The sequence below is a fragment of the Euleptes europaea genome, chromosome 20, assembly GCF_029931775.1.
Source record: "Euleptes europaea isolate rEulEur1 chromosome 20, rEulEur1.hap1, whole genome shotgun sequence".
In the NCBI taxonomy this organism is placed as follows: Eukaryota; Metazoa; Chordata; class Lepidosauria; order Squamata; family Sphaerodactylidae; genus Euleptes; species Euleptes europaea.
Window position 1 is genome coordinate 14,529,875 of NC_079331.1, and position 23,928 is coordinate 14,553,802.

Here is a 23,928-nt window from a genome sequence, read left to right on the forward strand (position 1 = left end):
GGCTTGAAGAGGGGAGTGGACATGTTCATGGAGGAGAGGGCTTTCCATGGCTACGAGTTGAAATGCATACCTATTCTCTCTAGTATCAGAAAAGCATGCCTGTTGTATTAGGTGCAGTGAGACACAGGCAGGACAATGCTGCTGCTGTTGTCTTGTTTGTGGGCTTCCTAGAGGCACCTGGTTGGCCGTTGTGTGAACAGACTGCTGGACTTGATGGACCTTGGACTGATCCAGCGTGGCTGTTCTTATGTTCTTATGTACTGTAATGTTTTTTTAAAAAACTGCACAGAAATATTCTATTCCTCATAATAAAATAAAGCCGTTTACTTAGTCAGCTAAAAAAAAAACATACAGAGTAATTCATCAGGACTATAAACATTTTATTCATGTTGGGTCACTCTATCGACTCTTTTTTTTCCTGGCCATTGATCCGTTCCGCATCAAAAAGAATGTACTGGCTTTCATTATTCATCTGGCCAAGTTCGAGAGAGGCGGTACGAAAATGTGGGTTACTTTCAGCCAGGGCGGCGGCAGGGAGGGAGGGAGGAGGAGGAATACATTTAGAAAACGCACTTTGTAAAGAGCCAATTAACATTTTTTTTTACTGCCAATTTCATGGGCGGAAGGTTTAACTTATTAAAACGGCCGACAATGTGAATTAGAACCGGCGCTATGAGAAGGGGGGGGGGGGAAGAAGCGTTGTCTTTGTCTGAAGGGTAGAAAAGAAACGTTGTCAACTTTTACAAGGATGTCATCAGAAAGGAAAGTGATGCTTTTTTTAAAAAAGGCCCCATAAAAATTATTTTTTAAAAATTCTATTAAAGGACGACAAGGAACTGTATAACTTATTTAAAAAAAAAACAGTAAGACAACATAGCCAAATCTAGTTTAACACAATTATATAAACAGCACAAGACATACTACACAGTGTGTGTATATATTTTCACATACATACACACACACACATATATATATAATATATTGTATAGTGTATATATTATAGCGAATACATTCAGATGTGTTGTACAGAACTGTTCTGCAGAAATGGCGGCTTTCTTTCCCTCCTGGTTGGCTGAATGGGACCGTCTCTTGGAAGGGATTTGTGTAGGATGTCACTGGACAGGAATGGGGTTGTCAGCAAGTTACCGGCCGGCCAGACCCAATGAAGCCGTCCATCAAAGCTGGCGGGGTGGTGGTGGAAGTGAGCCGCGCAAACCTTTGAAGAAAGCCCTCTCTCGCCTCTGGGAGGAGATGCTTCTAGCTTAATTCCGCCGTCAGGAGCCGAGGTCGGGGATAAGGCTTCGATCCTTCCGGGTCCACACTAAACGCATCCTGGCAGGCACGCTGGATCGATCCGGGGCCTGGTCGCTGAGGACGGCTTGCAGAAGACTTGGGGCTACATTCCTGCCAACGCTCGATTGCCTCTTTGGTTGCTGGCAAACTCCAAACTTCCCATGGCCAGCTCGCTACTGCAAGGCAACCTGGAACGTGTTTCTTTTGCCGAGATGCGCTGTGTTATAGTCCCTCTATCGCACTGGAACAGAATGCCACAATCCTACGCTTTCTGCCTAAAAGGTTGCAGTGTTTACTTTTTGGGGGGGCCGGAAAAGATGCCCTTTTCTTCTGCAAGGTGAAAAAAAGAACTTAACTTTGCAGGGGTTTTCCGTGCAGCTGCGCGGAGGTGTAATTTGGAACGGTCGCTTGCACGGACCACGCTGTTCTCCATGAGCATGGCACATCTGTGAAGGACTCGTGTTGGCATTCGCATCAAAAAAAGACCCAACAAATAGACAATGAAGCCATCTAGATTCGGGGGGTACCAGATGCGACGCCGTAGAAACCAACCGACAGGAGATATTAAAGCAATCAGAGTGGCAAGCTGAAAGCTTCAAGCCAGCGTCGGGCGTAGCTCCCCAAGGCTGGGGGGTGGGGGGGAAGGGAAAACTTTGTCCTAGGGATTTGGCACCACAAGGCTTCCAGACGGCAGACACTAAACGCATGGCTCAGCCCGCCAAGAGACACGTCCGACAGCAGAACTGTATAAATGGCTTGCGTTCGCACAGCTTGTTGGATTTCACCATCTCGCAGAACACGTCGTCAGCTGGGAAAGCGTACATTTTGCAAAGAGGAGGGGAGGGAATAATGAAACATGATCAGACGTTTCAGCCAGAGAAACAAGGGCACACAAATGCTATCCAGTACCGGAGAAGGAGGAGGAGGAGGAAGATGAGTTGGTTTTTATATGCCAACTTTCTCTAACACTTAAAGAAGAATCAAACCAGCTTACAATCACCTTCCCTTCCCCTCCCCACCACAGACACCCTGTGAGGGAGGTGGGGCTGAGAAAGAGAACGGTAACTAGTCCAAGGTCACCCAGCTGGCTTCGCGTGTAGGAGAGGGAAAACAAATCCAGTTCACCAGATTAGCGTCCACCGCTCATGCGGAGGAGTGGGGAACCCAACCTGGTTCTCCAGATCAGAGTCCACCGCTCCAAACCACTGCTCTTAACCACTACGCCATGCTGGCTCTCACTGGAAATAACAGCCGGTCCCTTCGTCGGACGGTTAATGATGGAGAAGGGTTCTTGCAAGCTGCTGACGTGGCCTCCATGACAGAGCCAGGCACTCAGGGGTGAAGAATTATATTTCAGTCTCAACTTTTGTTTGGAAAAAGAAAAAGAAATCAAGGCAGCTCTTCACATGCCAACTAGCTAAAAACAGGCTGAAGGAAAGGGGTCTTGCTACCTTTCCTTCACTCTCCTGCAGAGTTGCTGGCATAGTCCGAGAAGGACAGATCTCTCTCCCTCTCCGGCACAGAATATCCGTGTCTTACACCCAAGCTAAGTAAAAGCTGGGAGACCTGAGATGGACTCACTCAGTATGGTGAGAAATTTATTTGTATGTGGCCATAGGCCTTCACAAAACATCATCCACAAAGTAATACAATATTTAAAAAAGACATGTACAAGAAAATAAAATCTAGTAGGGTTAACATGGATACGAAGCACCAAAAACAACATCATTTGTGGGATTCTGCTCTAGAGCTAACTATCTTAGCTCTTATTTTCCTTGCTGCCAGAGCAAACAATGATGTTCTATGAGAAATATACTCATTGGAGTCAGACAGCAAGAATATGATTTTCTTCTTTTCTGAGTGGAGGTTTGTACCCACTAGTAGCCCATCCAGAAACTTAGTCCTGGGCTGTGCATAGAGTGGGCAATGGAGTAAGTAATGGGGTAAATCCTCCTGCACACGGGTATTGCAGATTCACAAGTGTTGATCCTTGGGGATTTGTTTGTACAGCCCAACTAAAACAGCCGTTGGCATGGTTTCAAAGCGTAGAGCAGAAAACGCTGCTCTAAGGTGATAATTTGAAATCTTAGCTAGATACCGGGCTCTAAGGTGGTCAACTTTGAAGTAATTTGAACCATGGTGCAGACTGTGCCTTCTGAATTAACGCCCTGCCAAACAGGGCATCACACCTAGGACTCACTCAGTAGGGCAACTGTCTGCCAATCCACCCAGCTGCTCCGGAGTGTTGATTGTGTGTGTGCACGATTGCACACACACAATGACGTCACTTCCGGGTTTACCCCCGGAAGCGCCGCATTGGCACAGCTGCTTTAGCACGCAAACCCCTGGCAGGGCCAGGAGGGCTTTTGCCCAGCAAGGCTTTTGATCGGCTGTGCAGATTTTTAAAAACGATGCTTTGGCAGCAGCTGCCACCACCACAACACAAGAATCTTCACTGTGTGCCTGAAGGTAATCTGGGGCAACCATTTTGTAGCTGGCTCCACCTCCTGCTGCAGCCATTTTATGGAAGCCATTTTGTGGATGCGCCCACCACGTTGTGTCAGAATTCCAAAGGTGCCCGCAAGCTCAAAAAGGTTGGGGACCCCTGGCATAGATGGTAATGATCCTATAAAAATTTCGGTGCCCGTGGACCGCGCGCATTTCCCCCTTAGCTGCCCTCCCATGTGATAACAAAGATCAGGTTCCATTTGAATTCCAGAATCTTTCCCCACCAACCCAATCATTGCCACTTTCCGTAAGTTTGAAACTCATCCCAGATCCTCATTTCTCCACTAGTTCTTTTTTTCATTCGATGGCCTTTTAGGCATGAGTTGTTTCTGTCACCATCAAGCCCAAGTGCTTCGGAGCTTTGTTTTCATTATGCATGTATTTCCCAACCTTTAGAAGTCACCTTGCTCTCCCCTCGTGTCTTCCCCGCGTTTTGTGGATGCTTTTTTACCCCGAGTTTAATGTCTGCCTCGATCTTAAATTAAAAGCTGGTCCTGTGCGTACTTGTCAATTGGGGTTTTTCTCCCCATGCCCATTCTCGCTTCTCCCTCCCACTTGTCATTTCCCCCCTCATCCAACCCCTTCCCACTAAGCTGGAATACAATGAGGCTGCTTATTTGGTCAGTTTCACAGCAAGTGGTGGTCAATTTCAGACCTCAACCTGATGAACAGGTTGTTTGCGACCAGTGAGAACGCAGAAATGATCACAAACAACCAACACTACTGCTTATTTGGTCAGTTTCACAGTGAGTGTTGGTCAGTTTCAGACCTCAGCTTGACTGAACCATTTTTTTGTTTGTAACTAGCGAGAACGCTGAAATAACCACAAATGACCTATGAGGCTGCTTATTTGGTCAATTTCACAGCGGGTGTTGGTCAGTTTCAAACCCCTGTCAGTTTCACAGTGAGTGTTGGTCAGTTTCAGACCTCAGCTTGATCGAACCATTTTTTTGTTTGCAACTAGCGAGAACGCTGAAATAATCACAAATGACCTATGAGGCTGCTTATTTGGTCAGTTTCACAGCGAGTGTTGGTCAGTTTCCAACCCCTGTGCCCAGTGATTTGAGAATTCAACTGTAAATACTGTGCGTCAAGACAGCAGCATAACGGAAACAATCCGTACATAAAAGGCCATTGTGCGGACAGAAAGTGACCACAGTGGACTCAGCCAAAGTTGCGCATCGACACATGTGTTCATGCAACTTGGAACCCAAAACCATCATTCTGGGCAAGCACATACCATTGTGGCATCTGTTGCTGGCCACGCACGAACCGCTCAGCAAGCTGAAGCCTTCTTGACACCTGAGGCATTTCCTCCCAGAGATGTCACAAGCTGCGCAATGGTCGTCACATCTGAGTGAGAGAGAAAAGTAGATGAAGAGCCGACAGCCGTAACTGGGGTACAGACAAAGCCCGTGCAGTTGGACACATCTAGCGCACTGAGCAGTATTCACAAGGCTACCGGCTCTTGTTCTTGCACACACACACACACATATATATGTAAATGAGAAAATTGCTCTCTACCACTCTTTATATTATTTACTTCATTATATTATTATAAGATCACAGTACATTCTCCCCGTATTGTCAACCTTCCCTGGGAGATCTGAAGAAGCTAAAGTTTCCCTTCTCTTAGCAGACTACTCCTGGGAGATAACCAAACAAGTAGCCAAATTTTGCCTTCAGTCTAGTGGGATCTGCAAACGGCTGACAGAAAATCTAACCCCATAGATGATCTTTCTTTCTCCTACTCAAATCATCTCTCCCAGAACCATTAACAGTCTTACTATTTTAACCTAACCAGAGCTGATCTTGCATCAAAATAAATTTGATTTGATTTATTATATTATTAACTTCATTTCCACCCCAAAGGGGACTCAAGGTCGACTCAGCCTTCCATCCTTCCGAGGTCGGTAAAATGAGTACCCAGCTTGCTGGAGGTAAAGGGAAGATGACTGGGGAAGGCACTGGCAAACCACCCCGCAAACAAAGTCTGCCTAGTAACTGTTGGGATGTGACGTCACCCCATGGGTCAGGAATGACCCAGTGCTTGCACAGGGGACCTTTACCTTTTTAAAAAAAAAAAAAAAGGTAGAGAAAATCGGGGTATAAAAACCCAACTCTTCTTCTTCTTGCAAAACTCAAAGCAAGCAGGTTAGTGCTTGCTTTCTGCCAGGGGTAAGAATGAGCTTCCCACGCCTGAAGCGCTTCCCATGCTAACTTTACACCAGGTTCAGGCCGGGATGGCAAATAGAAACTTTACCTTCTGCAAACTCTGTACTGGAGCCCGGGTACCTCTTCAGCATAAAAGCCTTCACCGCACTCTGGAACGCACCTCCACTCGTAGGCGTGGAAATTCCTGGCACATTGCATACATTCCTCTCGGCTTGGCCCTAAGGAGCATGGGAAAAACACGGCCCCCACCTGTGAGTCACAGGTACAAATCCCCACTCCGCCACGAAAACCTTGGTGACCTTGGGCCTGCCGGCCACGTGCTCTCACCCTAACCCACCTCGCCGGGTCGTTGTGAAGATAAAATGAAGACGGGAAGAGTCATCACTCTGGGCCCCCATTAAGGAGAAAAGTGGGGCATTAATAGGGTTGCCAACTCCGGGTTAGGAACTGCCGGAGGAGGGTGGGGTTTGGAGAGGGGAGAGACTTCAATGCCTTAGGGTCCAATTGCCAAAGCGGCCATTTTCTCCAGGGGAACGGAACATAAGAACATAAGGAAAGCCCTGCTGGATCAGACCCAGGCCCATCAAAGTCAGTATCGTCTACTCAGTGGCTCTCCAGGGTCTCCGATGGAGGTCTTCCACATCTCCTACTTGCCTGGTCCCTTTAACTGGCGATGCCGGGGATTGAACCCGGGACCTGTATGCCAAGCAGAGGCTCTACCACTGAGCCACAGCCCCCTCCCCACTCACGCCCCTCCTCTGCCATATCTGCCCCCGTCCTGTCCTGCCTATACCACTTCAGACTACTGGTGGGGGGTTATACGACTGCAGGTTCCCCCCATACATTTCATACAGAAAACTAGCATGTCAGGGAATCTGCTAGAACCCTTCTTACAGTTTTCTGTCGGCATTCGGATTGTTCAGAAGAGCCGGACCGGCTTTGCTTTCTCTCCATAGTGAAAGGTTCTCAAATCCCAAAGGTCTGATGCAGACAAACCCACTTCTCTTTCGCCCTCCCTTCTTCCCAAACCGCATCAGGCGCAGGCGGTGCCCGGAGAGGAATGCTCACGTACCCGCACACGTCTGGCAGTTGGTGCTGCAGCCCTCGCATCGCACCGGTTCCTTGATCAAGTTCGTGCCCGGCCTGCATCCTGTGACGCAGTTGTTGTCCACGAGGCTGCCAAGGAAAGCAGAGAAGAACATTAGGCATCACAGCCTAGAAGTAGGCCCACAATCTCTGCCGTGTTAGAAACTACTCGTCCGTCTTCAAGGTTCATTCCCTAGCCATGAGGTCTAGAAACTTGAACACACGAAGCTGCCTTCTACTGAATCAGACCCTTGGTCCATTAAAGTCAGTATTGTCTACTCAGACCGGCAGCGGCTCTCCAGGGTCTCAGGCAGAGGTCTTAAACATCACCTATTTGCCTAGTCCCTTTAACTGAAGAAGCCAGGGATTGAACCTGGGACCTGCTGCATGCCAAGCAGATGCTCTACCACTGAGCCACGGCCCCTTCCCATGGCTCTCCAGGGTCTCAGGCGGAGGTCTTTCACATCACCTACTTGCCTAGTCCCTTTAACTGGAGAAGCCAGGGATTGAACCTGGGACCTGCTGCATGCCAAGCAGATGCTCTACCACTGAGCCACGGCCCCTACTCCATGGCTCTCCAGGGTCTCAGGCAGAGGTCTTTCACATCACCTACTTGCCTGGTCCCTTTAACTGGAGAAGCCGGGGATTGAACCTGGGACCTTCTGCACGCCATGCGGATGCTCTACGAACTGAGCCACGGCTTTTCAAAAGAAAGCTCACATTCAGTCCTGGAGATGTATGTGGTGGCTCCTTGCTTGCTTGGACACATCCCAACAGCCTTGGGATTAGGGAGTATTTTAAAGGACAAAGGACCTCAATAATCCGCCTTCTTTCTTTTTTTTTTCTTTATTAAAAATACGGCTAACAGACAGACATATACAGAAGCATCTACAAAAGACAATTTCCAACAGCCCAAACAAATAAAAATACAATAAAACCAGAGTGATCCTACACCAATGCTACACAAATTGATCCTTAAAACACTTGCTATGAAAAATCTGCTTTTCGTCTATCGTAATGTTATTTGTAATAACTTTACCAAACGAATTTTGCCGGATTTTAATAGCGGCGGCACAAAACTTAGCAGTGGCAACAGAGACCCTAGGATTTTCATCTTTGCGCAGCTTTTTCGCCCACTGCGCATCCGAGCAGCCTGGTAGCTTATTAAGTCAGGGCAGAATAAATTTGGCATGAATCTTCTTATAAAATGGACACAATGATCTGCTTTATTTTTCTCCCATTCTCAAGAAACCTCTATTGCTTTTCAAATCTATATATCTACTTAGTTTTGGCGACGCTGCAACATCAGCTGCTCCCCGACCCTTAGCTGAGACCAAGGAATATTAGCAGCCCATTCCATTCCATTTTTAGCAGGCGCAGCATCGCAGCTCTCTATGGGGCGACTTTAGTATTCCCTGGAGGTCACATGAACACATGAAGCTGCCTTCTATTGAATCAGACCTTTGGTCCATCAAAGTCAGTATTGTCTACGCAGACCAGAAGCGGCTCTCCAGGGTCTCAGGCAAAGGTCTTTCACATCACCTACCTGCCTAGTCCCTTTAACTGGAGATACCGGGGATTGAACCTGGGACCTTCTGCTTGGCAAGCAGATGCTCTACCACTGAGCCACAGCCCCCCCCCCAAAATGAGTTGGCTCTGCACATGAACATACATGAACACATGAAGCTACCTTCTACTGAATCAGACCCTCGGTCCATCAAAGTCAGTATTGTCTACTCAGACTGGCAGAGGCTCTCCAGGGTCTCAGGCAGAGGTCTTTCACATCACCTACTCGCCTGGTCCCTTTAACTGGAGCTGCTGGGGATTGAACCTGGGACCTTCTGCATGCCACGCAGATGCTCTACCACTGAGCCACTGCCCCTCCCCAACTATAATAATAATGATGATGATGCTCCATTTGTTATGAAGACATGCAACTAACTGATTGTTTGAAGGCTGAGTAATTTGCTTAACAAGTCCACAACCGCAGCTCATTTTGCCTGTTTGAGCTAAATGTTCTTTTCTGTAAGACCTGCCTTTTTTTCCCGGCGCACGTACAACATCTATCCTTTTATGAGAACGGTCTCTGAGCTTCTCTCTTGCCATGATTGCAACCTCTCTCTCTCTCTCATCCTCCTGCGCCCACCAACCAACCTACCCAACCCAAAGCAATAATGAATTTTTTAAAAAAGGGCACAGAGGGGAAAGGGGGAAAAAAAGATTGCTGGCCGTCTCTTCTGAAGAGCGGCGTTGATGGCATCTTTAGGGGGTTTCAATCCGGCTAACAAAAATTAAAGTCCTTTTGGGGACCAAAGGAGCAACAGCCTGGCTTATTTATTTTTTTAAATTAAACTTCCAGACTTTGAGGAAATAGGAAGCATTTTTCTTAAGCACACAGATAGGAAGCCATCCCCACACACCCCAAGGTCTCCATCACAAAGAGCTCTCAGAAGCTCTGGTAATAAAAAAGGGGATGGAATCAAAGAAATTACCTGTCTCTCAAAGTGAAAACTTCCCCATCACACACACACACCAGGTTCTTGAATCATGAACACCCAGAGGCAACTTGGTGTTTTTTTGCAGTGTTGGCCTGCAATGTACAAAGATGCCTTGGTACCGAGATTGCCAAGAACCCAACTGGCGCAGGGAATCCTCCACCCCAAGTTCATGTTGCCTGGTGGCAGTGGGGGATAAATTAAAATTTTTAATTAATTTAAAAAATTTAAAAACTCACCAGTGGTGACATCACATCCAGGTACAACCCAGAAGTGTCAATGGGCAGCTCTAGGCAATTCCTAGAGCTTCCACTGTCATCACACTCATGCTACTGCCCCCCACACCATGCTCTAGCTTGGCTTCTTCACTGGTGATTAAGAATGGTGGTTTGGAGTGGTATACTGTAATCTGGAGAACCGGGTTTGTTTCCCCGCTCCTCCACACGAGCGGCGGAGGCCAATCTGGTGAGCCGGGTTGGTTTCCCAACTCCTCCACACGAAGCCAGCTGGGTGACCTCGGGCTAGACACAGCTCTCTTACAGCTCTCTCAGCCCCACCTCCCTCCCAGGATGTCTGTTGTGGGGAGGGGAAGGGAAGGTGGTTGTACGCCAGTTTGATTCTCCCTTAAGTGGTAGAGAAAGCTGGCATATAAAAGCCAACTCTTCTTCTTTAGTGGGAAACACAGTGCCGATGGACAGCGCCAAACAAGAGAGAAAACACAGTGCCTATGGACAGCGCCAAACAAGAGAGAAAATATAGAACAAGTGCTTTGTGCGGAAGCAGCCAGTCACGCAGTGAGTTTAGTGGCTATGTGAGAATTCGAACCCATGTCTTCTGCCGTCAAGGTCTAACAGAGTATCTACCACACTGGCAGAAGTCCCTGAGTTCAAATGTTCCGGTGCAGACCAGGAGATCTGCTCCTTCAAACCCGAGCGAAGACAACTTCTTCAAGCATGTGAACTTTCTAGGTAAGAATGACAGACAGCTGAATCACACCATAAAACAACTCCAAAATCCCCCTGGGGAGGGAGGGAGGGGGAGAAGCCTTTTTCTCAATTTTTGAAATAAGCAGAGACTGGAAAGTTGCTAGCAAAAAGCTCTTCAAGGTGACAAGAGCGATTAGGAGCCCAAACTTAAAAGGCGAAGGCGCAATAAACAACAAACCGTGTACGGATTGCAAGAAGAAACCTGACAAGAAGAAGCCGTTTTCCCCCCGTTGCCAGGAAGCAGATAATCTTTTTCGGAAGGCTACAATTTTCTACTTCAGCAAAGGTGTCATTATTGAAACAGTCTCTTCAGCCCAATTACCGCCCCATAAATGAATCAGTTGAAGTTTGGAGGGCCTAGCGATGAAATGTGGCAATCACGGAGGTAGCCTCGGGAGTCCAGCCCGACTAATAGTTCAGAGAAAGCCGCCGGTGTCTGACATCTTTAGTTCTTCTTCTGTCCCAGGTAAAACGGTTATCGGCGAGAGCCATCTTCCTCTACGCTGCAGAAATGCAATGCATCATGCTTCTTATGAAGGCAAGCCGAGAAAAAAATGTGCAAAGCGCCAGAAGTTACAAAGCGTTTATCTAATCACTTGCAGCTACTCCAAAGTATTACAAAATACTAGTACCATCAAAGGTGCAATTAAATTGAAAACATGTATTAAGGGTAAAAGGTAAAGGTGCCCTGTGCAAGCACCGGGTCATTCCTGACCCACGGGGTGACGTCACATCCCGACGTTTCCTAGGCAGACTTTGTTTGCGGGGTGGTTTGCCAGTGCCTTCCCCAGTCATCTTCCCTTTACCCCCAGCAAGCTGGGCACTCATTTGACCGACCTTGGAAGGATGGAAGGCTGAGTCGACCTTGAGCCGGCTACCTGAAACCAACTTCCGTCGGGATCGAACTCGGGTCGTGAGCAGAGCTTGGACTGCAGCACTGCAGCTTACCACTTTGCACCACGGGGCTCTAAATATGTATTACACGTACAAATAATGAGCAAACGCTAAAAGCAAAAGTGTTGATAATATAACATAAAACAGTGACACGTTTGCCAGCTAGTATTCCGTTTCGATATCCTTCTTCGGACTCTAATCTTGAAATTCAACCACAAACAGAAGTATAACTAGTACAAATATCACACATTTGCCAGCAAACCTGTCAGTGTTTGAGGTTATGTCATCAACACTTTTGCTTTTTGCGTTTGCTCATTATTTGTATGCTGTAATACATGTTTGCAATTTAATTGTACCTTTGATGTTACCGCCAATTTGTAATACAAGTGATTAGTTCAATGCTTTGTAACCTCTGGCGCTTTCCACATTTTTTTTTCTCTGTCTCCTATCAGAGGCTTCTCCCCTCCTCTTTTTCTCTTATGAAGGCAAGAAAATGGTTGGAGTAGGGTTGCCAACTTCCAGGTGGTGGCTGGAGATCTCCCAGTACTCTAAGCAACAGAGTTCAGTTCTTCTGGAGAAAGTGGCCGCTTTGGAAGGTGGACTGTATGGTTGTTTATGCATGGGTACTTTCACTCACATTCGCCCCCGGTCTATCTCGGTTGTTCCTTGGAGTTATGCATGAGTTTTCCATCCATTAGAAATCCTGGGACTTCCCATTCCTCTATTAACCCAATTCTTCCATCTCCCCTGAGCTCAACCCGGATGAAATCCCCATGCATAAAGCAAAGTGCGGGACATGCAAGCTTGGTTTCTCTCAGCCAGTTACAAAGCAGCATGTCAAGGGGCAGGGATTCAAATGCTTCTTGCTTCCTCCGAGTTCTTTCTGTGCAGAAGAAAGGCTTTTAAAAATGAGGCTTGGGTTTCTCTCCCCTCCCTTCCTTTCAGATAGCGCCGTATTTTGTTTTTAAGATGCTTTTTAATGCGGCAATTGGGTTGGGTGGGGACTTTTCTCCCACAGTAAGCACTACAAAGTAAGCCAATTGCAAAGCAGCATTTCAAGGGGCTGGGATTCAAATGCTTTCTGATTTGAGCTTGGAGGCTGCTGGTGCATAGATTCCCAACAGGAAAGTGGGGGTCCAGCGAGCAACGAACCTCAGGTAACACTCCCATGCATAAATGACTGATGGCATTGAGGACCCTCCCTCCCAGATCCATGTTGGGAAGCTCTTGGGAGATTTGGGGAGGGAGCCGGGGAGGGAAGGGACCTCAGTAGGGTACCATGCCATCGAGTCCATCCTCCAAAGCAGCCATGTTTCTCAAGGGAACTGATCTCTGTAGTCTGGAGATCTGTAATTCTGGGGGCATTATACGTGTAAACAGGCAGAGATACCCTGCATGCCAGTTTAGCAGAATCTCTTCCAGACGTTTAGGGGCCTGGCAGCATAAGTTTAACCTCTTTCTCCCTTCTGTGGTCAGCAGCTGTGCCACATGCCAATGCACCAGAAGACCGGAAGACAAAATCTCATCTACACAGCTCCGCCGAGAATGAAACCACGCTTGTGCAATGAAGCACAGGCAGGATGAAGCTATTGTTTAGAAACCCTCTAGAACCACAGCCAAAGCTCTCGCTGTCGTAAAAGCCGATCGGAATCGTTTAGGACAGTTAAAGAGGGCAAAAATGCAATCGCGGGCTGCACTAGCCGACCTCCAAAATTCAGTGCCGCCAATAAAGCAAAGCTGGTCTCACAAAAACCGTTGGCAGCAGATACAACTCTGGCAAATAATCCAGATGGTGGACACAGTCTGGGGAAAGTATGGAGAGTCTTGGTTTTGCACCTTAATCCCTCTTAGAGCTAAAAAAAAAGAGCGAGCAAAGCTTCTAGTTAGACAAAAGATCTTGGCTATAGAAAGACAAATAGAGCTCCTGAGTTCCCCAGCTTACTTGGCTCCTATCAGAACACGCTATCGTTTAGCGCCAGCTGAATATCTGCCTGTTATAGAGCTAAATAGGAGCCCCGTGGCGCAGAGTGGTAAGCTGCAGCACTGCAGTCCAAGCTCTGCTCACGACCTGAGTTCGATCCCGACGGAAGTCGGTTTCAGGTAGCCGGCTCAAGGTCGACTCAGCCTTCCATCCTTCTGAGGTCGGTTAAATGAGTACCCGGCTTGCTGGGGGTAAAGGGAAGATGACTGGGGAAGGCACTGGCAAACCACCCCATAAACAAAAGTCTGCCTAGTAAACGAAGGGATATGACGTCACCCCATGGGTGCTTGCACAGGTGCTTGCACAGGGGACCTTTACCTTTTAATAGAGCTAAATAAGCAAAGGAGAGCCCTAACCCTGGCTAGAGGGTCGGTCTTGCCTTCAGCAATCCTGGAGGGGAAAGTATAGGAAGTTATCAAGATCTGAGTGGGCATGCCCTTGCGGGTCAGGTGAAATGGAAAGTACAAGTCATGCTCTATTTAGGTGTATCTATTACGAGGGAATTCGTCCGAAGCTAATTCTGCCTCTTATTAACACAATGGAATCCAGTTCAGATGAAGGGATTTGTCTTCATTGATATTACGTGACAAATGTCAGTCGTCCTGGCTTGCAAGCGTCCAAAATAAATTAGCACACTTAGCTCTAGTGTAGAATGAGTAGAGAGACCTAAGTGTAGATCAGGCCACAACAGTAGTCAAACAGAGAGTGAAGAATATTGGCCGACAATCGGATCGGATTAGAACACCATCATTTATTACCCCCGCCACGACCAGATATCTGTTGGCGCCAGCCACATATTTGTTTTCCCTTGAAGCAAATAGTCACAGGAGAGCATTTTCACTTGTCAGATGCTCAGGATTGCCCTCAGCTTTATTAGATGGTCATTATAAAAAAATCCCCATGTCTCAAAGGCTTTGTTTGTGTGGCAGTGGGCAAGTCGATACTATGGAACACATTCTATTATTTTGCCCTCTTTATGAAAATGTTCATGATGAACTGATCTCCCCATTGTTGGCGAAATATCCTGGCCAGGACTCAGTGGATAGAGTTAGGATATTGTTAAGCGGTGGGAATCCTCAGGTCACAATCAAGGTCGCCAAATATTGTGCTGTCATTACGAAGCTTCGTAAATCATCTGCTTAAATGATGCTACCTGCACTTATTGTGCTTTTTTCTCGCTCCACCTAGTTTTTTATGTAAAGTGTTCTTAAAATTTATATATATATATATACACACACACACACACACACACACACACACACACATACACACACACACACACACATACACACACACACACACACACACACACACATTCCATCTTTTTAAAGCAGCTTTTATATTGTTTCAGCTGAGGTTTATTGCTGTATAATTTTTTTACTGGTCTGACTGACTGTATTAATAAATTTGATTTGAGTTCAGATGAAGAGAAAATTAAATTCCTCTTATGGGAGGGAGACGCTCAGTGTTATTTGCAGGTAGCTAAGTATTGCTCGGCAGCAATTAAAATCCGCTCGGGAAAGGGTATTAGTGTTAATAAGGTGAATTTTAATTGATATAATTTTATCAGTATTTTGCACAAAGAGATTATTTCTCATGTAATCGGTTTTATTGACAAGGTTTGCATCTTTTCTGGCTAATGCTGTAATAATAAGTCGAATCGAATCACTAGCCGCAAACGCACTGGCAGCGGATGAAAATAAAATCAGGTACAAGTCACCTCGGCAGATAAAAGCAATTCAGATCAAGGCGGCGGCCGTTTCTAAAACACAATAGCTAAGGCGCAACTTGCAGTTGTAAACCACCTTTCCCTTACGGCCAACCGAGTGCTTTGGAAACCCAGCGGAAACACATCGAAAACCGCCTGTTTTCCACGTGTAATAGCAGGGGGAAAGCTGAAAAGGGCAATCAGGATTTAAACCATCATGGCATGTCAGATTTCCTTGGCATCCTGCGTCGTGCCGTGCAAACTGTTCTCGAAGGTTCTTTTATGCACCACAAACCGCTGCGATGCAGTTATGTTTGCTAGTTGACTAATGAGCCGGGAACAATCCCAGAAGGGTTCCAAAAATATTTCCAAGCAGGATCGCTTTAGTATAATTTTTTAAAGGCAAACACAGAATCGGGGCAGAAAGAGACAAGAGATAAAGCCCAGCTCCATGCCCGGGAACGCCGGTCCTTAGATCTGCCCCGATCGAGTGTTTGCAGATCCCGCCGCTCTTGGGAAGTCAACACAGTTTGTTTGGAATAATAATCTGTACGGTACACCGTGCACAGTTTGCCTGTAGAAGGATCTGAGGTTGGCCGGAAAAGGCGCACTTTATAAAATTCAACGTCAACATATTTATTTGCTCCCCACCCCCAACCCATTAGCTGCTTTCTCCGTCTCCTTTCCAAACAGACCAAAACGCAAGATATTTGAATCAAAAGGCGCATTGAGCAGTTAAAGAGAGAGAAATTCTTTCGGGAAACGCTTATCACGGCGCTGGGGGGATGAAGAGAAGAGGGCCCCAGCCTGACAAAAAAAACCATTTCTCCACTCTGAACGAAGGCTGGCCAGGAATAGGTACAGAACAGATTTGTACAGGTTTAGCCTTCTGAAAACTTTAGATTTTGAAAACTATTTCTTTCATCTGGTGTTCCCTCTATGATTCCTCCTTCCGGCCCTGTTTTGATTGTCGTTTTTATGTTTTTAGATGTGCTTTTCAGTTTTGGGGTTGCCAGGCCCTCGCCAGGGGTGGGGGATGCCTTGACCCTGGGTCCTGCCCCCAATCAGCTGGCTGGCAGGGGGGCTTACTGGCAGAGGGGGCGGCCGAGCCTGGCATCTTAGCTCGGGCAAATGGCACAGGGCAGAAAGGCGTAAGCCCCTTATCTCCTCACGGGCTGCAGTTCCAATCTGAATTGGACCGCACACGTCTAGCAATTAGGGTTACCAGCTCCGAGCTGGGAACTACCTGGAGATTTTGGGGGTGGAGCCTGAGAACAGCAGGGTCTGGGAAAGGGAGGGACTTCAATGGGGTATTACTAGGGCTGCCAACCTCCAGGTCCTATCTGGAGATCTTCTGTTGTCACAACTGATGTCCAGCATACAGAGATCAGTTTACCTGGAGAAAATGGCCACTTTGGCAATTGGACTCTATGGCGTTTAAGTCCCTCCTAGCATGGTGTAGTGGTTAAGAGCAGTGGTTAGGAGTGGTGGATTCTAATCTGGAGAACCAGGTTTGATTCCCCACTCTTCTGCACGAGCGGCGGTCTCTAATCTGGGGAACCAGGTTGGTTTCCCCACTCCTATGCAGGAAGCCAGCTCGGTGACCTTGGGCTAGTCACAGTTCTCTTCAAGCTCTCTCAGCCCCACCTATATCACAGGGTGTCTGTTGTGGGGAGGGGAAGGGAAGGAGATTGTGAGCCGGTTTGATTCTTCCTTAAGTGGTAGAGAAAGTCGGCATAGAAAAGCCAGCTCTTCTTCTCCCCTCCTGCCCTCCTCAGGCTCCGCCCCCCAAATATCCAGGTATTTCCCAGCCCGGAGCTGGCAACCCTAGTTGTAACAGCAGGAGATCTCCAGCCACGACCTGGAGGCTGGCAACCCTGCTAGCAATTTGATTCTGCACATGGAACTTCCAGTACACATCTATAGAAACATCTCTGGCAGCCACAAGGACTTTGCAGCAAGGAAATCAGCCATGAATTCAGACGTTGCAAAAAGCTGCAATTAGACAATCGTCTTGTTGAACCAGGGAGTGTTGGTTGGTCACTGACCCAGATAGACCGTTGATCTGATCCAACAGGACTCTTCTTTGGTAAGCATCAGCGCGGTAGATTCTCCCCTCCAATAATGTCCACCTCTATCATTATCCTCTGCCAGAGGGTGAACACCGTTTCCTCCCCCGTTTGGCATTCCTTTACAGCTCCTGCTTTATGTTTTAAAATAGTTGTTATGGCGTGGCATAATGGATAGGGGAAGATTAGGATCTGGGATACCCAGGTTCGAATTCCCACTCTGCTATGGAAGCTTGCTGAGTGACCTTGGGCCAGTTGCACACTCACAGTCTAACCTACCTTGCAGGGCTGTTGTGGGCAACAAAGATGGTGAGGGGTCTGGAGACCAACTCCTATGAGGGAAGGTTGAAGGAGCTGGGTATGTTTAGCCTGAAGAGGAGAAGACTGAGAGGGGACATGATAACCATCTTCAAGTTCTTGAAGGGCTGTCATAGAGAGGAGGGTGCCGAGTTGTTTTCTGTCGCCCCAGAAGGTCGGACCAGAACCAACGGGTTGAAATTAAATCAAAAGAGTTTCCATCTAGACATTACGAAGAATTTCCTAACAGTTAGAGCGATTCCTCAGTGGAACAGGCTTCCTCGGGAGGTGGCAAGCGCTCCTTCCCTGGAGGTTTTTAAGCAGAGGCTAGATGGCTATCTGTCAGCAATGCTGATTCTATGACCTTAGATCATGAGAGGGAGGGCATCTTGGTCATCTTCTGGGCATGGAGTAGGGGTCACTGGGGGTCGGTGCAGGGGGAGGTAGTTGTGAATTTCTTGCATTGTGCAGGGGGTTGGACTAGATGACCCTGGTGGTCCCTTCCAACTCTACGATTCCATGGTGAGGATACAAATTGAGAAGAACGTTGTACGGCACTTTGGGCCCGAATTGGGGAGAAAGGTGGGGTACAAATAAAGAGGCTGGTTTTGCAGAAAACGTCTACCATAAATGTATGCAAATCTAACATCACATTTCTACTTTACCTGAATCCATCTTTGCAAACTGTGCACCTGTCCATCTCCCCGTTGCATTTCTTACAGTTTTGGTGGCACTTCTGACAACGTTTCTGGCCTTTTGGAAAAGAAAGGAAGTCAAGAGCGAAAAACAAATCTGACTCATTGCAGGACTTATCAGTTGCAACCCAGTCCAAGGAACAGCCCACTAGCACTTTGTGGTAGAAGTACTTGTGGGTTTCAGGCAGGACTAGTTGTTCTTCAGCTTAGGACAAGACACACTGAATTCTCCATTTCAAACTTTAACAAAGTTTCTAGCCCTTACAGTTTTGGGGGAAAAGCTGACAAGTATGAAATGAATTGGTTGGTTTTAATGGTGTTAAATAGGAGCCCCGTGGTGCAGAGTGGTAAGCTGCAGTACCGCAGTCCAAGCTCTGCTCACGACCTGAGTTCGATCCCGACGGAAGTCTGTTTTAGGTAGCTGGCTCAAGGTCGACTCAGCCTTCCATCCTTCCAAGTCCCCGGCTTGCTGGGGGTAAAGGGAAGATGACCGGGGAAGGCACTGGCAAACCACCCTGTAAACAAAGTCTGCCTAGGAAACGTCGGGATGTGACGTCACCCCATGGGTCAGGAATGACCCGGTGCTTGCACAGAGGACCTTTACCTTTTAATGGTGTTAAAAATGTGGTTTTATGAGGTATGTTTTAAGTTGTTAGCTGCCTTGGTAGCCTTGCGAGGGTGGAAAGGTGAGATATAAATTTTGCTAGATAGACAGACAGACGGACATGTGCTAATGCTCACAAAGGAGAAGTTCAAATTATAATTGAAAAAAATATTAAGGCTTTTTGATCCTAATATCAAAGGTGAGCTTTTAAATCACAACCAGTCTATTACATCAGCAGTTTTAGATGGAAAATATATTCTGCGCCATTGCAATTAAAATACGCAAAAAAGGGGTGGGAAAAAACTGTTCAACTCTTTTATACTTCTATATTTTTAGTCATCTTAAGTTGGCAAGCCACTTTTGTGTCATGCACTAATTTTGTATATCGTATTAATACCAGATTTTTATCAATTTTTGTAATTTGTAATAGCTTTTACAGTTTTATCAAGTTGGACAATATGATATCTTAACTTCTGGCTGGTCAAATCAGACTGTATTAATAAACTTGAAATTAGTCTATTAGTCTTTCAATCAGAGGGAGCTCAGAAAAAAAAGGCAGGTATATAAATATTTTAAAAATAAATAAGACTCAGGACCCAATGATCACACGTGTCCAGAGGAGGGCGACCAGAATGGTCAAAGGTCTGGAATCCATGCCCTATGAGGAAAGACTTAAGGAGCTGGGTTTGTTTAGTCTGGAGAAGAGAAGGTTAAGGGTTGATATATTCATGGAGGAGAGGGGTATTCATGGCTAGTAGTTTGAATGGATACTAGTCATGCTGCATACCTATTCTCTCTAGTATCAGAGGAGCATGCCTATTATCTAGGGTGCGGTGGAACACAGGCAGGATGGTGCTGCTGCAGTCGTCTTGTTTGTGGGCTTCCTAGAGGCACCTGGTTGGCCACTGGGTGAACAGACTGCTGGACTTGATGGGCCTGGGTCTGATCCAGCAGGACCTTTCTTATGTTCTTATGACATGATAGCCATGTTTAAATATTTGAAGGGATGCCATGTTAATGAGGGAACTAGCTTGTTCTCTGTTGCTCCAGAGACTAGGACACGGAGTAATGGATTTCAACTAAGAGAAAAGCGATCCCACCTAAACATTAGGAAGAACTTTCTGACGGTGAGGGCTGTTTGACAGTGGAATGGGGGGGGGTGGAGTCCCCGTCTTTGGAGGTCTTTAAGCAGAGGCTGGATGGCCATCCGTCGGGAGCGCTTTAATTGTGGGATCCTGCATGGCAGGGGGTTGGACTGGATGGCCCTTGTGGTCTCTTCCAACCTTGTGAACTTGTGAGAGTCGCAAGCATGTAACAGGAACTCACATTACATTACAGCCCTGCAACTGGAAGAGAGGAAGCCAGGACTATTACCGCACGGCTGTCAATTCCTGGACCACATACAGCAGGCCAAAAAGAGCTGAGGACAGGGAAAATAAACCGAGCAACAGGAGCGCACCATAGCACTCTTAATCCCTGGACTTCAACACAGCAGGCTCAACACTGGACTCTCCCTGTCGGTCTCCAGCCCACCCTTTGCTTCCTTACCATCATCAGAGTAAAATCCAGCCGGACACAGCGTCACACACGTATTCGTTTCTTGGTGATGATAGAAGCCGCGCTTGCAAGATGTGCACGTGTTCGGGCCCCTGCCGAGGCACGACTCACAGCCCCTGTGGCATCTGCGGCACTTCCGTTGCGTGCTGTCCCCAAAGTACCCGGGGGGACAGGTATTCACACACTTCCTGGAGGCAAAAAAGCAGCCCGTCAGGGCCCAGTTTAGTTCACATGAACACATGAAGCTGCCTCATACTGAATCAGGCCATCAAAGTCAGTACTGTCTACTCAGACCGGCAGCGGCTCTCCAAGGTCTCAGGCAAAGGTCTTTCATGTCACCTACTTACCCGGTCCCCTCAAGTGGAGATGCCGGGGATTGAACCTGGGACCTTCTGCAGGCCAAGTGGGTATTCTGCCGCTTAGCCACGATTCTTTAACTGGGAGACACCTGGCATTGAACTTTAGCCCTTCTGCAGGCCAATTTGAACAAATGGAGACCTGAGCAGAAAAACAGGACCACAGAAGCACTGGATTCCTGACTGGCTAACAGGGGGCTGGAGACATCAGCAGGGGTTCCCAGCCAGTCAGCAACCCAGTACTTGCATGGCAGTCCTGATGAAGCAGACCTCTGCCTCCTAGCTAGTCAGCAACCCTGTACTTTGCCTCCATTGGCACCTACTGATAGTCACCACATTAGACAGCCTTCCCCTCCATTCTTGCCAGCAAGTCTACTCAGACCGGCAGCGGTTCTCCATGGTCGCAGGCAGAGCTCTTTCACATCACCTATTTGCCTAGTCCCTTTAACTGGAGATGCCAGGGATTGAACCTGGGACTTTCTGCATGCCAAGCAGATGCTCTACCACTGAGCCATGGTCTATCCCCATGAAGCTGCCTTATACTGAATCAGACCCTTGGCCCATCAAAGTCAGTATTGTCTACTCAGACCGGCAGCGGCTCACCAGGGTCTCAGGCAGAGGTCTTTCACATCACCTACTTGCCTAGCCTCTTTAACTGGAGATGCCCGGGATTGAACCTGGGACCTTCTGCATGCCAAGCAGATGCTGTACCACTGAGCCACAGCCCCTCAGAAGACCCATTTTGGAAATCGGAAAACAAGAACAGGGGTCGCTGTCTCAATTGGCGCTGTTCTCCAGTAGTCACACAGTCTTTGGTGTGATAACGCATTATGGGAGCATTTAAGGCCTGTTAATATAACCCCCTTGTATGTCGACTGAATGTGCAGACAGAAAGAACAGACACAAGCATGCTGACCCTGCCTATGCACGAATGCCGACTACACGGGATATTCAAAGTCGGATTCCCCCATCTGTGGTAGGATTCTGGATATTCTGCCTACTCAGATCTTATTCACCTGCATGTGTCAACCTGCCTTAAAGCTGCCCTGCTTATTTCTAGCATCGAGATATCAAATACAACCACCTATGCTGTGCAGCAAATTACTATATCAAAAAACAGCACGAGGGCTCAATATTGCATACAATTTTAATAATCTTATGCTATACACTTAACTATACTAACTTATAACTAACGTATGTTCCTATTACTAAACTAAATCCTATAACTATCAGTAATTAGCACAAATGAGCACAAATCAAAACAAATAGTAAGGTACAATCCAAGCTGAAGAAGCCAGCTATGAAATGTGTGCATAATCTAGAGGACACGTACTTGTGGTGTTATAGAGGCAATCTATCGAGGGCATCTACAGGTGTACCTTGAATATCCTCATTGGATGGATTGTGCCGAACTACTTGGATTGTACCTTACTATTTGTTTTGATTTGTGCTAATTACTGATAGTTACAGGATTTAGTTTCGTAATAGGAACATAGTTAGTCCTAAATTAGTATGGTTAAGTGTATAGCATAAGATTATTAAAATTGTATGCAATACTGAGCCCTCGTGCTGTTTTTTGATATAGTATTTCTAGCATCGATCTGACTGACTGGGGAGGGGCTGTGGCTCCGTGGTAGAGCATCTGCTTGGCATGCAGAAGGTCCCAGGTTCAATCCCCGGCATCTCCAGTTAAAGGGACCAGGCAGGTAGGTGATGTGAAAGACCCCTGCCTGAGACCCTGGTGAGCCGCTGCTGGTCTGAGTAGACAATACTGATTTTGATGGACCAAGGGTCTGATTCAGTAGAAGGCAGCTTCATGTGTTCATGTGCTTCCCCCTCTGCTATCCCGTAAGCTGCGGAGAAAAAAAAGCTCTACCTTACCTGCCGGTTTTAACGCTCCCAAGACTATAATGGAAACAGTTCAGGCACTGATCGGGGTTGGGACCGTCGCATCCTTGGTCGCCACATTCTGTGTGGCACGGACCTTAGGGAGACAGACAGTTCTGCTGAAAGAAGAGATATAAAACTCTTCCTAGTTCAACCTACTAAAACAGATCCTGGCGCTCACATTCTTTGTGTGGCAGTGAGACGGCATGCTGGTATGAAAATAGACCTGGAAATAGTTTGGTTTGCTTTTTGAAGCATAACCACCACCACCCAGACAGCGCCTCCAAGGCAAGCGGTGATATTTTGGTCAGGATATAGCTGGTAGGATGAATTTAGCAAGCTCAGGCGCTTTGGATTGCTCTGCCAGCATACCAAAAGCGAGTTATCCAGGGCTTGAACGGGAGGCTCTTGCAAGGCTCTACAAGGTCTCTTCCAGTTCTTAAGCCTTTTCCAGCAAACTCTTGCCTGATTCTCCAAGAATTTCTTGGCAGGCATGAGGATGAGAAACTTTTTCAAAGATAGAGAGACAAAAAGAAGCCAAGATTCTCCTGCCAAATTCTGCAGCCGTTCTCCGATTCCACTCCCTGAACAGCAAACTGCGGGACACGCAAACTCTAAATCTGGGGGATCGTTTTCAGAGCTAAGCTCTCATTATGCACAAACCAAACTGTGGGGCTTCTCCAACATTTATGAGGCCACCTGGAAGAAAAACCACCGCCACAACAACAACCCGATGCTGCAATAAATTACTGTGTGAATAATTTAAAGCATGCGAAGGGAAGACGGGAGGAGGGATACCGAAGCAGCATCTCTGACGGGTTTTGAGCCGGAGAGGGAGGCGTGAGCGCCATCCCAAAAAGTCATTCGCTGGCTCCTGACATCGCTGGCTCACAGGGAGCCGTTGTCCAAAGAGGAGAGGATAAATGCCAGCACTCAGGCTCTATATTCACAAAATTTATCAAAGAACGGTATCGAAATATAGGGACATAAATAGAATTACAGAATATAGAACTATAGAAAAACACAACGTAAGGTGCAATGAAAAGTGAAATACCATACAATACAAGTGAAAAACATCGACTATATACAAGGGAAGTCTACGCATAAATTTCCCAGAAGTCCATCAGACTTTTGCTTGTAGATCACTCCAAAATAAGGTTAATGCGGTAAGTCCTCAAATCTTCAAAATGTCTTCAAAAGGTTTCCGCAACTCGTAAGTATAATGACAGGACACGTCGCGTTATGTCATAGCCAGGATGGAACTGTCCACACTTTGTCCACACTTGCCAGTTTCATCCTGGCTATGACATAAAGCGACGTGTCCTGTCATTATACTT

General features: G+C 47.0%; 1 protein-coding gene and 1 non-coding gene across 2 annotated transcripts in view; both read right to left on the minus strand.

The window, feature by feature from the left end:
• Positions 1–1,945: 1,945 nt before the first annotated feature.
• The window catches only part of PCSK6 (proprotein convertase subtilisin/kexin type 6), a 101,037-nt gene continuing 79,054 nt past the window's right edge, over positions 1,946–23,928 (minus strand). The window contains exons 15-21 of the mRNA XM_056866094.1: positions 22,586–22,688; positions 20,340–20,536; positions 18,158–18,245; positions 7,049–7,152; positions 6,065–6,194; positions 5,042–5,154; positions 1,946–2,101 (exon numbers count right to left, since the gene is read on the minus strand). Of these exons, the coding sequence (XP_056722072.1) occupies positions 2,004–2,101; positions 5,042–5,154; positions 6,065–6,194; positions 7,049–7,152; positions 18,158–18,245; positions 20,340–20,536; positions 22,586–22,688 (833 nt within the window). The 3' untranslated portion in view covers positions 1,946–2,003. The remainder of the gene's footprint in view (positions 2,102–5,041; positions 5,155–6,064; positions 6,195–7,048; positions 7,153–18,157; positions 18,246–20,339; positions 20,537–22,585; positions 22,689–23,928) is intronic.
• TRNAG-GCC (transfer RNA glycine (anticodon GCC)) lies at positions 8,627–8,699 on the minus strand. Its single transcript has one exon. It is a non-coding gene; the product is annotated as a tRNA-Gly (tRNA).